This window comes from Mustela nigripes, chromosome 3 (genome assembly GCF_022355385.1).
Source record: "Mustela nigripes isolate SB6536 chromosome 3, MUSNIG.SB6536, whole genome shotgun sequence".
Taxonomy (NCBI): Eukaryota; Metazoa; Chordata; class Mammalia; order Carnivora; family Mustelidae; genus Mustela; species Mustela nigripes.
The window spans coordinates 20477792-20495668 of record NC_081559.1 but is presented as its reverse complement, the minus strand read 5'-3'; the positions used below and the strand labels follow the sequence as shown (position 1 = coordinate 20495668).

Sequence of the window (17877 nt, the reverse complement as noted above, 5' to 3'; positions counted from 1 at the left end):
ACACTTTTCTGAATGAGCTAACCTATTCCCTATGTCAAGAAATGAGAAATGAAACTTAATTAGGCATCTTGAATGTTTTTAGCTTTATTTTATTATATGTGCATATTCAAACACAGAGGTCTTAATATCTTTCATAAATATCTTTCATAAACGTTTCAGTATTTATTCATATGCATTTTTTCCCATGCTCTTTGGTCATTCAGTATTCATAACAGACTTCAAAGTCATCTGAGGGAAGTTGGCTGTGTAATCACTCTTTCGTTTTTACCTATAAAATGGCTAATAAAGGATTTGCATCCTGCAGTCACAGTGGCTATTGAAAAATATGGAGGTACATTGATCTGTAATGCTAAACGATCCTGAAATAATAGAAGCAAATTTGTCGTAAGCTTTTCCAAATACATTCTGCCCTTGTTTTTATTGTCCTGAGTGTCAAACCAAACTTTGTTTCTGAAATGCTGCAGTTTAGACCCACTAAAGTAATGAGGAAGTGGGACTTTCTGCTCACTGCCAAGACAAGGCCATGGAATTGGAAGTGTGAGGTCATAGGGCAACAGCATAACTCGGTGTGATAGCAGCAAATTCCAGAGACTTCATAAAGTATCCTGTATAACTTGAGGAAGGGTATTTAGTTTGCCTTTTGGACTATAATTCCATTTATCACCCTTTTTCCCTGTTGGTCCCTTTAAATACCCTTGTCTCATCTTAGATGGGCTTAGAGCTAGGCAGCAGAGTGAAGAATGTTCTTCACTGGCTAAAGGGACAGATACTAAAGAAAGGAGGAGATGTCACCCTGCCTAATGTTCTCTTGCAGGCCTGAAAGAGCAAGCCAGTTAGTACCAGCCTGTACAACAGGCCCTAACCAGACAGCCAAACACCATATATATATATATTTTTTTTTACCTTCACTATTGTCATGCCCAATTATGCCTTTTGATACTGTGGTTCTCAGTGACTTGTCCCAATGCACTCAATAACTCAGTTTCCTTTTTGGAAAAAATCAAATAACTTATCTAATAGAATTATAAAAAGCAGCAAATACTGAAAAATGAAAGTAAAATGTTTTGTTATAGAAAATGCTGTATCCAGGATTTGAACTGCTTTAATTGAATCCAAGTAGTATAAATCTATACCCACTATAATGGGTGATACATATTTATTCTGAGGTCTCTCAAAAGATAATTTCAGAAGAAGCAACCTCTTGGTTCAGTCCAATTTTTTATACATGGGTGGTAGGTACCTGTGTTGATTTTCCTTTAAACAAGATAAATATCATTAAGCATCAAAACTTAAGAAATAATCGAGTATGACCAATCTGTATTTATCATATACAATAATTTTTAGTCATATACTCAATAATATTTTCATTACAAAAAATTGTTATCTTGAATTTTTTTCTGATCTTCCCCAACTGTTTTTTTTTTTAATAGTTATTCTTTCAAAGTCCAGGTAACAGTACTCCTGAGAATACATCTTGAGACAATCTTATGCACATACATATAAATACTTTATCAATTACACATAAACATTCAACACATTACATTCAACACATTTAAGGGCACCTTAAAAGGAACAGATGCACACATCTGCAAAACCTCAGTAGTCCCAGTATGAAAACATTCCCACTCTATAAGGCCCTGTTTCTCAGAGTGGAGGCTTTTTTTTTGCAAGGTGCAACAACTTAGCTTATTAAAAATGTTTCCAACAGACTTCCATAACACTAGAGTGGAGGAGTCAGGCTGAAAGGCAGACAGGCCAGTATCATCATGTTCAAAACAGCCCAGTACTTTCTAAGTACACATAAAGTTATTTAGAATTCTCAGATATTCAACAATCTTCCTTGACCTCTTTACTTTTTAAATATTTGATACAATTATACATGGAGAATTTGGATCAAGAATCAAAAAACTGGAACAAAGTGCACACATATATAGAGACTCATATAGCCCAGACACTCGTAATTACCAAACATAAGGCCTCTAACACTAATTGAGCAGCATAATTTTTAACAGGCAAAATACATCAGCTTAGAAAGAATCATAAAACCACTTTATATGTATATTTCTGCACTTGAAAATTAATTCAGCATTAAGTAAATATTCTGAAAATTGTGTAAAACATTAAAGGAGGCCATACACGACCTCTATTTTCTCAAGCTTTAGATTTGAAATTTTTCATTTTGTCCGTTATCTTTAACGCACAGATATCTTTCATTCTCTCAGTAAATGGGACCAAACCCCCAAATTCTATTTGAAAGTATAAATCACAACCTAAGCAATACCTATTTAATAAGCAATTCTGACAGAAAAAATAACTTTCCTTTGTGATTTGGGTGACTTCAGCAGGTCTTCTCTCTTTATAAACATACTTTTCATAGTCAACATAGTTGAAGTTGAAGCATACAGAATGTGTTTTCAATTCATTGCAATGTAATCAAAAGCTGTAACTTTAATTGGAGTACTAGAAAAATGCACGTGGGCATACACACACGCGCACGCGCGCACACACACACACACACACACACATGTGCATACATACCCCACACCAATTTAGGTACATATATGGATTTTTATAAGTTTAGTACTTATGTAACAGTTTTCTAATGTAAACTGTTAAAATTTTGAAATTCGGTTTTGAACTCTATGATGCCAAGCCCTACTACAGGATTAGTAACACTCTAGATAAGGCCTCATGAGCCTTCTAAGTTTTATGCTTTTCTTGACATAAAATACACAAGCTGACTGTCTATGAAGAGATTGCTCACTTTATAATTTTTCCTCATAAACGTAGATGTCTAAAGGATCATAGGAAAATTGTTAACATTGAGAAGAAGTTATTTTATTGAACCAACTCTAACAATAATCTTAATATCTGAAAATATGCCCTCAAGGGCAGGCACAGGATACTGAATCATATTTTCCAATATCTCCTAATCTTGGCATTAATGTGGTCATGGCTAGAAGTAGGAATACCATCTCTTTCTAGCTATTATATTTACATTTAGTTTTCATCATAGTATTGGCTGTTTAGGTTCTTAATTCAAAATTATGTCTGATTCTTTTTCAGAATATTTTCTGTCTAATGTGGTTGTGAAATGGAATGATCTTAGGGCATTAGCATTTTGATTTACAACATGCAATGTAAATGGTGGTTGAAAAATAAATATTGAAAAATCCACAGCTTTAAAAATAGTATTTTTTTTCCTTCTTGTAAATGGCTGTATTGTTGATCAAAGCAAAGATGGCTGCAGGCTTATTTATTAGTCTTCTCAAACTAATATTTTCCTTATTGATCATTTTTATGTAAATTGCTATTCATACAGCCACCTGATTTAACACTTTTGAAACTATAAAAATAAACATTTGCATGAGATGTATAATGTGAGTAATCTCAAAAATTGCATTCTCTTTAGAACATATTATTTGTTAAGATTCCTAAGTAAGCAGCTCCATAATAGTATATATTTTTAACTGCTCAAGGCTTCTTGAATCATAAACATTGTGCAGTGAAATGGCTCTTTCCTCTTAGTCTTCCCTGGTTTTTATGGTCTTCACACAACCAAATTATCTTAGCCATTGATTTTTTTAAAGATGCTTATGAAACGTGCGCATTAGCAGCAAAATCTACTGAGATTTGTGTCACCCGTTGGATGTAAAGTGCTGTGTTTTCATCTTTTCCAAGCGAAAGTGTTCACCTTTTAGCAAAGCGATCCCTCCTACATCTTGTCTACACCTGCCACTCTTAACAAGATCTGCAATTAAACATGAGACTCATCTAGGTCTCCGTCAGTCTCCCCCAGCTCGGTGGGCGTAAGCGTGAACTGGCTGGACAGCAGGGGGTTCTCCATGCCGTGTTCCTCGCTGATGTGGAGGACGGTGTCTCCGTGCTGTAGGAGGATGGATGTCTCAAGGCCTGTGAATTCATCAGGGTCTGAGAGTTGCTCAGAGAGGGGGCCGTGGGCTGGAGCACCTTGTACTTCTGCGTCCTCTTTCTTTTCTCCTTCTTCGGTGGGGAGGGGCTCACTCTGTCATCAAAAGGATCATAGAAAGGCAGGATAAGTGGGAGGGAAGAGGATCAAAAATGTCATTGTCTACCTGAAGCTGGGCAAGGATGCACACGGCCAGTCCCAGCTCTAGCTTCGGCATATGCAAGCTTATACGAATCCTTTAGCCATATGGACCCCTTCCACCTTGCAAGCCTGTTTCCTAAGCTTTAGCATGACTGTATCTTTTTGCCCTGCTTACCTTGGAGACTGTGAGGATAAGAGGAGATGATGATGTTACAAGGCTTGCTAACCATTAAACACTCTACAAACGTGTATAGTAATATTGCCCCTTAGCTTTCTTTAAGTGCCACTGGGAAGAACATGGGGCCTATGGGAATTTGTTTATAAAAATTGGAAGAAGAAAAAAAATCAAAACAACAAGAATAATATCAAAAAGATGAGGAAAAAGATTGGAATAGAGGATTCCTCTCATTTCATAGGATAGAGACAGCTATTTACAAGGTTCCAAAGGGGAAATTTATTTTCCTTTTATATTGAACTATCTTTCAACAGGTGTCATAGCATGGTTTTCAATGGTTATTTTAGTTGCAAAATATTTTCTTTTGGGTTTTTCATAACAAAGAATCCCAAGATTTCTCTTATTACTTCTTAAGTAGATATATTCCTGACCATATGCATGCTCTTGTTCATGACAACAGGACTGTTGTCCGTCTGGGTAACAAAAGGTTATAGACCCAGACTTCCACTACATGGGATAAATTTGCATATCCACGTTGTTCCTAGGCACACTGTATGAAGGGGGCAAGCCTTGCCTGTGTCTTTAGAGCCCTCACCTGCCTGGGAGACAGGCTGTGAAGATCAGCGACTACAATGGCAGGGGAAGACGTGAGGACTGGTTTGCCCATTCCTTCCGGCTTCTTAGATGGGGCTGGACTGCAGCCTTGTGGCTGGCCTGTGGCGGGAAGTGTTTCTGGAAGGGTGGCAGCTGGCTCCGGCTGAGCCTCAATGAAGGTCACAGAACGTTTCTGGTCCGCTGTAGGTCAGAAGTAAAGCAGTAAATAGGGAAAAAATATATTTATTGTCCAGGGCTTAATAATTAGCTTTAACCTGGCTTTTCTTTGTAAAGGCTCTGCTGGCTTATTAATAAAGAAGAGCATATTTGACTACTATGTATATGTTTTGATTTCACCTTCTTACAAAGAGTAGAATTTGGGTAGAAAAAATCAGTTTTACATAAATGGCTTAAACAAGATTTCCATCAAGCATTAGGTGAACTTGGTCGTCACTCATAACAGCCACCAACAAGACTTAAAAGTTCCTATCATTCGTTTCTTTGTCTTCAGTAAGACATATAGCAAACTCAGTTCCTGACTTGGGTAAAGAAAACACAACCTGGTAGAATCAAATGTCATAGCATTCGTGGTTTACACTGGACTCTTCCATTTCCCTAGACTTACGGGGCTGCGATAGAAAGATGAAAAGCAGGAAAGGCACTAAAGTGGCCTGGGAAACTTCTTCCCTAATGCCGAGCATGAGCTCGGGTCTGCAGACCTTCCTGACTGAGTTCCATGACACAGAGTCAATGATATAGTCAGAAGGGACACAGGAGGCCTCACCAGATGGCTTCGTTTTAGGTTGAATACTCCTGCGAGTGGTTGACAGCCGAGCCCCGTGGCGGTTTTTGGGTTCAGTCTGTGTCTTCTGACGTGACAGGAGAGGACGTCTTAGCTAAAGAGAATAGGCAGAATAAAGCTGGCAAGAGGGCACTAACTGCCTGAGAGGAAGCTGTGTTCAGAGAATTCTGACTCTGGTGTATTCTTTCCTTTAAGGGTTTCCGTGGATACCTGTATTCGTAGCTGATAAAATAAACTTCTTTCTGTATATGGAACACTGAGTATTTGAATCTGGCATTCCCTTTAACCAATTCTATCTCCCAATTATTAGTCCTTTAGGTATCCATTAATTAACATAATTTAAAATAGTCAATGTGATAATTTCAGGATACAAAATTAATAAGTATTGCTTATCGATCAGCTTTTGCTCATCTAAAAGTTGTAGCTAACCGCATGATAACTCTCAAGGGGAGGTTGTTGAAAAAATTTCAGATGCTGAGAAAGTGTCTGGTATGCAAATGTTGGGGAGCTCCCATCGAAGCGACTGTACAAAGTCTCATTGAAATTTGTATGTAGAAATAGAGGGACCCCATCTGAGGAAACCTGCAAAGATGATCTTTACTTTGATTTTGATTTTAACCTGAATCATTAATCTTGAAATGAAGAAGAACAGTCTACCTGGGTCTATGCCTCTATAGAGAAACAGGCCTTACATCAACTTCCTAACAAATCTTCCTTGCTCAGAATGTTTGGTTGGGAAAGAAAGTTTCTGGACCTGGGACAAAGAGAATTATAGGCCTGCTTATGCAACTAAGGAATCAGCTTTAGTAGTAAGAAGACTCAAAACTAAAATAGAAGCCAATCTCTCCGCTTGCCCAAGTACTTACGTTTTAAAGTTGCTCGGTACTGCTTATTTCAGGCAGGGAGAAGGCAAAATACGGTCTTCATGTACGTGGGCATTACAAATTAACTAGAGCTTCCGTTTCATAGGATGACTCTCCTGCCCTTTCTGGGTCTGCTTACCTGCCTCAGGCCCCTCTTCCTCCCCAACGGCTGCTGAATGAGGAGGTTCTGTTGGCCAGGTTCACTCTGGACACTTGCCACCCTGTCAAGCATCAACAGTGTTAGTGGACCGCAGAGAGGGTACAGACGACCATCCTCGGGTGGGTGTTAGCCAAAACCACTTCTATGAAACAGTCACTTCAAAGATACCATTATCTTTGAAGGAAGTTTGGGAAAGTATCCCTGGGATGAAAGATTTCAAGGGTTTGGGAGGGAGGACGAGGCCTCGTAGCCCCAAGCTGCCAAAATTGAGATTTTGTTTTTAGTCACTGATGCCATGTCTATCATCCAACAAAACATTGGTTCGATCACACCCCTGGTTTGGAAGCCACCAAAAGGTTAAAGATGTCACATTCTAATCTCAATTTTTTTTTTTTCCAAGGGGGAAGGGAAAAGGTGGTGACAAACAAACACAAACAACTCTATCACATGAATGGGAACACCTTGGTTAAAATTTCAATTTAAATGAAAATAAGATGGACAGATATCAAACACATCAGACACAGAATCCATTTGGGTGAAGGGGCACATTCAACACATGTTTGCAGCCTGAAGTCTCTGTGACTACTGAGTAAGTGAATAGTCACATGGGTAGACAATTAAATGTTTTTAGGAAAAGATTTTAGATTTAGAAGGCCGGCAAAATAATCAAGCTATCAGAAGAATTCAGAAACTTATCAATCGAGTAGCTGCACTCAAACACATTGTGCAATTTATAAAAAACAAAAAGCTGCTCCCCCCAAATTTACTGTGTATGCATGTATTTTATATGCAAAAATGATTCCTGACCGTGGTGGCTACTTCAGTGTTGGGTGAGGCTGAAAATACTCTCGTGGGCGCATGATCCGTTTTCATTCTGCATGCATGCATAATAGGCATTTATAACGGGAACGGCGGTGGAGAGAAGAAATGTTTTGTGCCCCAGAGAACACTGTAACCCAATGGATGATGCCATTGTGCTTATTTGGTTAATGGGCAATTAATTTCTGTTTTGCCTTTGCAAAAGGAGAGTCATCTACAAATTGTCTTTAGAGTAAAATATTCCACAGAGGAATGCAGAGTCAGCAACGGTCCAGGAAAAAAAAAAAGACTCTATTCATTCATTTCCATTAAAAAAAAAAAAAGAGCTATCTAAAATATCTAATTGTAGTTGTAGAGAAAGAAATTGGTGGCAGGATAGACAATCAGATGTTTTCCCTGTTATGTTAACAACTGGTTAACCGTCACGTGGGTGACAGTCATATTTGTCATTTGTTTTAAAAGTCTTACTCATATATCTACTAGATGAAAATCAAAGATTCCCAAATGGAGTATATCAAAGTTTTTATGAAATAGGGATGTCATTATATCATAATTATACCATTTGGGATACACAGTACAGAATTCCATAAAGAGTCCCCAAAACAGATGCTTTTTAAACTTTCTTGTTCTAGTTAATATCAAGTTCAAAAGATCAATATACATTATTTTTATACATATGTGACCTTCCTATGAAGATGGAAAATTATTCAAAGGAACAATGCAATAAATTCTGATAAGCAATCCAGACTAAGTTGCTGGCATGTTTGAAGTGACATCTCCTTATTAATTATATATTTTAACATGTGCTTTAAGTTCAAAAGAGTATTCAATCACCATATGCACAAGAGTAGAAACAAGTTTCTCCCAAACACCAAGCAAAGCTTTCTTTGGGATGGTTTCTTCGTTGACATCTACATGTTACCTCAGTTCCCTTGGCCGTAAAGGGAGGTTAATACTTACCACCTACCTCCCATTAAGGTCGAGAAAAGAAGTTAGTTGATGTAAAATGGTTGGAGCATGAAAAGGGATGTATATAGCATGCTTCTTTGTTTGACGTTAGCTATTTGTAATGAGTTTATTGCTTCTAGAACGCTAAAAGGAAGTGGGTTATAAAATGTTTTGAAAATAATTGGGCTGAGAAAATGAAATTGAGGCAGTCCACTTGTCTTGTTTTTAATTCAGTAATCCGGAGTTGTGAGGAAAAAATGGTGCAAGAAAACAAATACACGTTACTGGGGGAGTGTTACATGTCAAAGCATAATGGGAGTTTCATGATGGTTATTTTGAGAGAGGATCATAAGCATCAAAATTTTCTCTATGGATAGAGAGGCTTATATCTAAGAAATGAATCAAGTTTACAGCTTCAGTAATTAGCTGTTCTATATATAAATGATAGAGCATTTCATCAGTGGAATGCACGTATCAAAGATGAAATTACAGAACATGTCCCTGGAAATAGCATATCCCTGCTAATACATTATATTCTCCCCAAAAGAGATGTACTGGGGACATCAAAGTCCGGCTGAACTATGTGCAGTTAGGGCACATTAATAAAACAGCCAGAAAAGTTCAAAATGGAAGTAATTCTTGCAGAACACATTACTTTCTCTCAGGTCTATATCAAATTGCATATAAAAAGTAGTTTCAATTTAGTTTCAAATTCTCTCCAAGTCATGTACTATTTTAGTCATCTGTAGGATTTATGATTTGTGACCATAAGAATGTACAGTACTAAAACCAACCAGGAGAAGACCAAGGTGTTTGCCCTAACTGCCTCTCTAAAGTAAACTGCTTTCTTGAAAATGTTGATCTTGAGAATGAGAAATGGTCGATTTTCCACAGTTAATAATTGCTTAAAACGATAAAGAGAAAAGGAAATAAAACATTCTCAATTGAAGCTAAAATTATCCTTTGTATTTTGGAGTCACTGAAAAACATCACTATGGCAAACCATACAATGATCCAGATTTTAGGGAAGGACATGCATTTAGGGCTTGTCAGAACTTGACTCAACTGTCTACGAAAAACAAAAACACCTTACCCAAAATGCAAGGAAGTAATAAGCTAGCGAAGTTCAGACCATGTTAGGAGAACAATTTTCGGCACAAATTACCTCTTTTTCTCTGTTTCAGCCTGAGGGCCTGGAGTGTAGTGTAGAAATATGTATGCATCTCCTAAATAGATATATACCTAATGGTACTTTTAAAATACTGGATAGGTGGATAAGCATTCAGTAATGTAATAAAAATGTAATAATAATTCATATTATTCATCTAAAGTTACAAAAAGTGTGTAGATTGAGACATAGATATATTTCATAAATAAAAAATTTAAGTGGATGCACTAGGTAAGACTAGCACATGGAAAATGAATTCATATTTTCATTACCTCTACCTGTGCCTTTAGGTTCAATTTCAATATGGTTAGAGAAATATAGAGGTGGAATACAAGACACAAAGCATAGCCATTTACCCTGAGTGACTGTCTTATGATGGGAATGCATAAAGCCAGCACCAAAGGAGCCATAAACTTACATTTGTAGAGAACAGGGAAATAAACAGGAGACAAAATTCGACTTTTCCCTTTCCCCATAAAAGATCATCGTTTAAAATTTACTTGGCCTCCACAATGTCGCAGAGTAACGATTCCTGTCCCCTCAGAAGTCCTTCTAGCTGGACCAAGAATCAAATTAACATGAGACAGAATAACAGGAGAAAATCAAATTTCATAGGTTTAAGTACGGAGAATCCACATAGACATGGACATTCCAAAGACAGTCAGGCAAAATGACATCTCCATGTCATTCCGAACTAAGGAGAAGGGCTTGGGGTAGGGATTTCAGAAGCAAGGAAGGCACTTTGCAGGGTGACAAGAAGAGCTGGTGTTTGGTAATTTGATGTTTGCCCTACCTACCATACGGATGGGTCCACTCAGATAAAGTTGATCTCGTTTAATAACCCTTATTCTGGGAAAGTCCCTCAACATAGAGTCTGCTGTGTGGATAAGAGAAGGACAGAAATTTCTCTCGATGCCACAGGGTCTCAAGTGCTTTCACCTCAAAATAATCCATATGCCCAAACGGCAGACTTTGGGGGAGTCTGTTCTGACCCCTCCCTCAACAACATTGAGAAAATGCATTTTAAATGCCACAGAATTTAGAGATTAATGGCTAGAATCAGAATAAAAAGGGAGGATCATCTGGATCTCAGATAGCCAGTAAGAGCTGAGGCAGCATTGGCAAGGACATATCTGTGTAACACAACACATATTTTCTTAGCCGGTCATTCTCAGTTACATGAGAAAGGTTTAAATATTTTTCTAAGTCCTTGGAATGGACTTGCCAAGTTTTCATACTTTGGAAACGTGGATGATCATGATATGGGTTCTACTAAATAGGTTATTTTTATTTTGTCTCACCCAGGCTACATAGTCTTGTTCAAACTGGAGCCACATTCTTATTTTTCACTGGGATTAAAACTACCCTTACAAAATCAAATAACATTATGATCTCTTTTTTAAAAAAAAAAAATAAGAGTTGATTGTCAATTCCTGTCTTTCAAAGTATTCTAACGTGTTCGAACAAAATCTGATTTTCAAGTACAAACATCCAGGCCAAGTGCTTGAGTAACTTCTGTATGTCTAATTCTTCTGGAGAAAACACGATGGACAGTGTGTGTAGCTGGGGGCAGGACCAGGGACGGAACCTCTGCAGTGCGTTTATATGCCTCTAAGAGTAATAGTCTCAACAGAAGAGGATGGGATACTCTTTTTTAATGTGTTAATTTCCAAAAGAAAGAATCTTTGCTCCATAGAATGGTGCTTCTAGGAGGCTGATACCTCTTATGATAAATATTTAAAAGAAACCAGATAGTACAGGTTAAAAAAAAAATCCTGAAAGAAATTTTCAAAAGGTCTACATAATTTTTATTGGTTTCTACCTATTCATCGGGTCACCCTAGTTATTCTGGTCTCTTCCTCATTTGTCCCTCAGGCCAACTTTTCCCTTTCACCTAAAATAAATGCTCTTTCAAAAGCACATCTCCAGAACATTTGCCAAAATGTGGGAGTTAGGAGAGAAGCAGGGTGTATTACTTTCCTTTGGGCATGATTCCTGGTATTCTTTTTTTTTTTTTTTTCTGTAAGTAGGCTCCACAACCAGCATGGATCCCAACGCTGGGCTCGAACTCACAACCCTGAGCTGAAGACCTGAGCTGAGATCAAGAGTCGGACATTTAACCAACTGAGCCACTCAGGACCCTGCTTCCTGGTTATCTTTAAGGTTTGGAGCCAGATTTTCCTTAGGACTACTTTGGGTGTATTTTAGGTCCTGAGTGTTCAGATACGTGCTCAATATAACTGCCATGGTTGATCCCCACTGTTTCTGTAGTATCTGAAGAGTCTGCAACATAAAGAAGTTTCGTGCCAAATATAAGAATGTCTGGAAACCAAATATAAATAAGTGCATATCCTATTTTATAAACCGACCTCTTAGTAAATACCAAAAGTTCCTCTCCTCCAAAGAGAACTTGGTGACATGATGGAGTTCAAGAAATACAATTTGCAAGGTCTGGCAAAGGTGGATGTGCTACTGGCTGATGGGATGCTTCTGCATTAACAGAATTATTTAGAATCCAAGTGAACACCTCGTCCTCTCTTTCCTTAATGACCACCACCGAGTGTGGGCAGGTAACACCCAGAACTAAAACTTGCCAGTTATAGGAACAACAGATCAACAACAGTTGGTCTAAAACAGTCTCCGAAGTCCTGACATGACTGACTAACTCAGTTGTAGATAAAAGCTATAGTTTTGGCACTGAAGCAGTCTTATGTAGCAAGAACGTTGGGTTTATTCCCACTGGTGCAGGATCCAGGGCAGACTGGCTCTGATACTGTCAAGTTCAGCAATTTGAACCCTGAACCTGCCAGAGAGGTCCAAATCCTTTAGAAAGTTTATAAAAGTCAACTCAAATTCCTGCCTTCTGTCACCAAACCCGGACTAGTATTTTTACTTAGTAAGAGTAGAATTTGGCCTAATTAGAAAAGCCCTGGGACAAAGTTGGCCAAATGGAAGTCAACAAAGGGCTTAATCTTTTCCACACTCGGAGGGACACTATAGTTCTCTTCTAAGCGAGGTTCATCTATCTCACATGTAATTTTAAGCATCAAACAAATGCATTCTTTGAAAGTAGTGGTCCTGGTGCTAGACTCAGTTCCAATCTCTTCAACCACTGTGAGCAATGAAGGAAAACCATCTTGAGGACTGTGTTGTACATCCACACCCCCACAGCTCTTGATAATGGACTTGAGTCTGCACTCTGCAGCACGTCCACATTTACCAACAGTAAGAGACTGATCTGTCAAGGCAAGGGCTCGCAAACACAAATGAATGCTGTGAATTATGAGTCTAGTAAAAAAAAAAAATGATACACCTGATGATGGACTAAATTTCCCATTTTCATTTGCCAAAGAAAATGTGAAATCTGAACAAGATGCAAAGAAAACAAAAAGAAAACGAAGAATATCCTGTCACAGGAACAGCCTCTCAACATTTCCTCATCTTTGTGATAAAGCAATAAACGTATTGTACTCACTATGTAACGCAGACCTGGAAGGGAATGTTTTCTCTTGAGATGGAACTAAGGCATTGTTAGAATGAACAAGAAGCATCACCCCTAATGAGGATTAGTTGAGAGGTGTGAATCAACAGCACAAGATTAGGAATGTTTGACGTGGTTTATCTGAGTGTTAAAGGTGCAGTCCCCCTTTCTGACTCCTTAAACCAATAGTCAAGATATCTTATTGTCTGCATCATAAGACTTCTCTTACTTACCAAGAAATGTCCGTGTCTGACATTTCATGGCAAGTTTTGGAGTCATCTTTGTGCTGGGACAGACGTTCTTTTTATCAGTGTTGTTTGAACAAGCTACTATAATAGCTTGCCACATGGCATGCATCAAAGAGAGGGAATTATAGAAATTATATCGACATCACATCTCTTATTATAGCAGCATTGTTTGTTTTCTTACCATCCATGCTATGAACTAAAAGACCTGTCTGGATTTAATAAGGGGCTTCTTGATGATGGGGAGTTGTATTAAAAGACTTCTGAAAAACAATTCTTAAGGGATATCAGTGTGGGAGGGAATGATTCGATGGGATGAAATTAACATTTAGCATATCAAACTTTTTAGACATCCATGGGACAAGCCCTTAAAAGAACTCCACGGATTTTTTTTTTTTTTAAGTAAGCTTTTTAGCCATTTGTGATTGAGCTCTGAAACTGAAAATGAAGGAGGCTACACCTTTGACTTCCAGGCTCTTGTGTTCATGAGCAACAAAGGGCAAGAAATGGAAATAGGTATCAAAACGGGGGCGGGGGTGGGAAGGGGCGAGAGGAGACAGAGAGACAGAGAGACGGAGGAGACAGGGAACAGCTAGTTTCCCAGCACAGACACCAATAGACAGGTAGCGTTGACACTGTACCTAGAGAGGCTGCCCTCGGCGGCCAGGCCCTGGGAGTCATCGAGGACATTAGGTTCACTGCAGGAGGGGTAGGGAGATGAAGCATTTAGGGAAAGAAAATGCAAACAAATAAAAGAAAAAGAAAAAAAGGCATGCAATTTTCTGCTTCCAAGAGCCAAAAATAAATAAATAAATTTAACAGAACAAGAAGGAAAAGGAGACAGGTAACCATTTCACCTTGTGCTGGGTTTGTCAAGACATAGGACTCGAGGCAATGGGGGAGGAGGGACTTTGGGTGGGTGCGACTCTCAGAGGAGTGATCTGTTCATTGGTCAAGAGTTAGGACTTAAAAATGAGCTCCAAAGGGACACATGAGCTCTGAAATGCATTGTGGAATGAGTCCATAGAAGATGAGACTATCGTTCCTTTGGTGACCATTTGGCTGAGTGGTTATTACTTTCCATTTGTCTTATTATGTACGTGATTCTTCATCGACCAGGACGCTGCTTCTTTCTCATGTGTTGTGACATTATCACACAGAAGCCACTTACCATGAATTGCCACAACCAAACTCTTGGAACTGATGCCATTAAGAAAAGCAAAGAAAGAGCTCAACTTCCCTTGCTAATTTTGCGATGAAAGTGCAAGTCAACAGCCAATGGGAGGAAGATAACCCTAGAAGAGTCACCTGGAACTCTCATTTACCTCCTTACTCCACCGTCTAGGGACTGAATTGAATGCCAAAAGAAGAAACCTGTCAGGTTGGTGAGAGAATAATTAAATAGTTTACTGAGTTCTTTGGATGCAGCTGATTTGGGGATTTGTGAACAGAAATTGTGTCATAATTTCTCTCTCTACTTCACTACCTAGCATCAGGCTAAGCAAGCACCCACAAGGCACTCAATAAATACTTATTAAATTGAAAGGAATGAAACTATTTAGAAAGATGGAGTGCCTACCCCACCAATTGTTTACCTAATTGTACACTATAGAAATGGTTTCTGTGTCCAGACAGAGGGTCCCTTTCCCTAATGCACATAGACATTACTACCTTCACTAGCCTTCCAAAATATAATCAAACCAAAAGGCTTAACTATATGATTTTTCTGTATTTCCAGCATATCCACAAGAGAATAAACTTTCTCCCTTGAAACAATTTAACCTTTTAATGAATATGTACAAAGGGAATGGATGGTCTGGTTAGTTTAAGGTAAATCACCAAAAACCCTCTATGCTAAATTCCTACAATTCCTTAATTTAAATAAAACTTTTACATGAATTGCTAGACGCTTTTCTTTTATCCTTGATAGAAGCTTGCACATGCTAGCAATTAAAAATGAATTGATAGTTACCAAAACTAACTGCTTATAGGACTTTATATCCTTTTTTTGGGAGATTTTATAGTTTAGCTCTAGTTTTGTTCATGCATTTTATTTAAAAGACCTCCTTTTTAAAGGTAAATTACCAAAAGGTAGGTAAAACAATCTCTAACAATGATAGTAACCCTTATCCATTGTTAATTTTTGTATTAACCAAATAGTACATAAAATATTGCTTTCTTACAAGTATGAAATTTACTTATTAGTCATTTTTTAAATCATTTTCCCCTAGTTTTTAATATTCTCCGAAGTTAGACTTTATTTCACAAATTTTATTTCAATGGTAAAGTTCATGAACTATTTGCTAAAGGATTTGGGCATAGGGTAATTATTCCTGCACAAAACTTATTTTATATGGACATTAGAATGTACTATGATTTTTATTATTTTCCATGTATGAAGTATACCACATTGAACCTGTAGATATTAAAAATAAAATAAGCTAGCCAAAAACACATAAGGCCAACTCTTTGAAAGAATTCCGTTTCTGAAGTGAAAATATCATTGGCTCTGAAAAAGACAATATTTTGACTCTTACATCAGATAATTTTCTATATTTGAGACATATCTATATCTATATATCTTGGAACTTTTATGTATGTTCTTATAGGTCAGAGAACACATAAAGAAAATGTCTTACAGTGTTTAGTCACAGAACATGGAACTAGAGAGAATGTACTGTAAAGATCACTTTAGCCGACCTCCTTCTTTCACAGAGAAGAGCACTGTTGGCCCCTGTTAAATGACCTGCCCAAGGTCACACATAGTGGCATAGGTCCTTTTCTGCTTGGTTAAGCATCACTACCTCCAACTAAATACTTGTGACCTACCAAAAGTCTAAACTTCACCACATATATCAAGCTAGTCCTACACACTCGCCAGGTACTCATTATTAGCTTAGCTAATGATATAGGTGAAATATGAAAATGTCACTTGACAACCAGAAGAAAAGACTTCTAGAGAGTTTTTAAGTTGAAACAGTGCTTGGATCAGAAACTGGGACCTGGCTTAGAAAACTCTCTGCAAACTGTTGCCTGCATTGAAAAGTCCTTTGTTGAATGGTCTACAGAAAAACACGAGCATCAGCTTCTCTTTTGGCCTTTTAGGCCAAAAAAAAAAAAAAAAAGAAAGAATTTTCGAAATTCTACCTTTGCCCCCAAATGCAGAGAATAAGATATCCATGGCTCTTTACCTTTGGCTGGGTAACATGCCCACCTCAGCCTGAGGTGCAGACATGCTAGAGACGTGGCTGGAGAACCGCCTCCTTCCAATGGCACTCAGGAGGTAAGCTTCTTGTTCACTTACCACACTGGGCATGCTTACAGAGTCATCTGATAGGGGACAAAGGAATGCAGCGTTATAAAACTACGACCTCAATCAGAAGACCCAAACAGAGTTTGTACTTGGGTTCCATCCTTGGCTTGGATTTCTACCTTAGGGTACTCTCTAAAGCTAAGTTATCATAATGTAAGACTCCCACAGGTCCGAGTTTTTAATGTGTACAAAGGGACAAACAACTTTTCACGTCCACACATTTCCCACCCTCCAACAGCCTTCATGAAATACATGTAAACATCTTGTCCATTTTTACAAGAAAATTATTTGTGAAAGACAAGAGGCATCCGATTTCAGAAAAGCTGGGCTAAAAATTTTTAAACGTTCTGAGAATAGAGCAAAAAGGAATATTGTTACTAAGTGAGTCAAGTATATTTTTTTGACACTGAAAAACTATATTCAGTACATTTAATGATTTTTAGACTGCTGAGGGCAAGACTATTTCAGATTGTTTTAGGGTAAATATTTAAAAGCCTATAAAATTAAAAAAACACAAATGCTTATTTCCACTTAAAGTCTTAAACTTGACACAGACAGTCTGATTTTCTTCATGAAGTGAAAACCAGTATTTTCAAATCCATATGAAAGTTAGCTTTAACACAGTATTTGTGACAAGGTGGCCTCATTTTAAGTGAGTTAATGTTGTTTGTTGCTGAACAGTAAACATATTTTTATTTATTTTTTAAAGGTTTTATTGATCTATTTACTTGAGAGAGAGAGCACACACACAAGCAGTGGGAGGGACAGAGGGAGAGGGAGAGGGAAAGAATCTCAAGCAGAGGCTACTCTAAGTGTGACACAAGCCTTGATCCCAGGACCCTGAGATCATGACCTGAGCCAAAACCAAGTGTCAGACGCATAACCAACTGAGCCACCCAGGCACCCCTGAACAGTAAACATATTTTGATTAATGTAGCATTGTGGTTAACCTATGCTACCATACAAGGTCATCTGACATCTTTTATTTAAAATACCCCAGGTGGTCATATTTCTAATGAAACTTCTTTCAAACCAAAAAGGTGTATATGAAAAGTGCCAGAAATTTTAATTTGTTACTAATGACTGACTTGAAGTTGATTCATGTTATAGAATGGCTTTCTTTTTTTAGGTGTGTTCACAGAGAAGGGAATAAACAAAGGTTCCTTGAAAACATGAAAAACATGGTAATGTAAATAGAGCCATTTCTACAAAGTCCTTTCCCATATCTCACTGATTTTTC

General features: G+C 37.9%; 1 protein-coding gene across 11 annotated transcripts in view; it reads right to left on the bottom strand.

Moving 5' to 3' along the window:
* Positions 1-2418: 2418 nt before the first annotated feature.
* UNC80 (unc-80 homolog, NALCN channel complex subunit) overlaps positions 2419-17877 on the bottom strand; it is a 230625-nt gene continuing 215166 nt past the window's right edge. For 9 of the 11 annotated variants that reach the window (XM_059393382.1, XM_059393388.1, XM_059393383.1 and 6 more), the window contains 6 exons: positions 16516-16654; positions 13966-14022; positions 6643-6724; positions 5623-5734; positions 4840-5039; positions 2419-4024 (listed from right to left, as the gene is read on the bottom strand). In XM_059393382.1, coding sequence (XP_059249365.1) covers positions 3758-4024; positions 4840-5039; positions 5623-5734; positions 6643-6724; positions 13966-14022; positions 16516-16654 — 857 coding nt within the window. In that variant the 3' untranslated portion in view covers positions 2419-3757. The remainder of the gene's footprint in view (positions 4025-4839; positions 5040-5622; positions 5735-6642; positions 6725-13965; positions 14023-16515; positions 16655-17877) is intronic. The other 2 variants (XM_059393389.1, XM_059393391.1) reach the window with 1 other exon arrangement.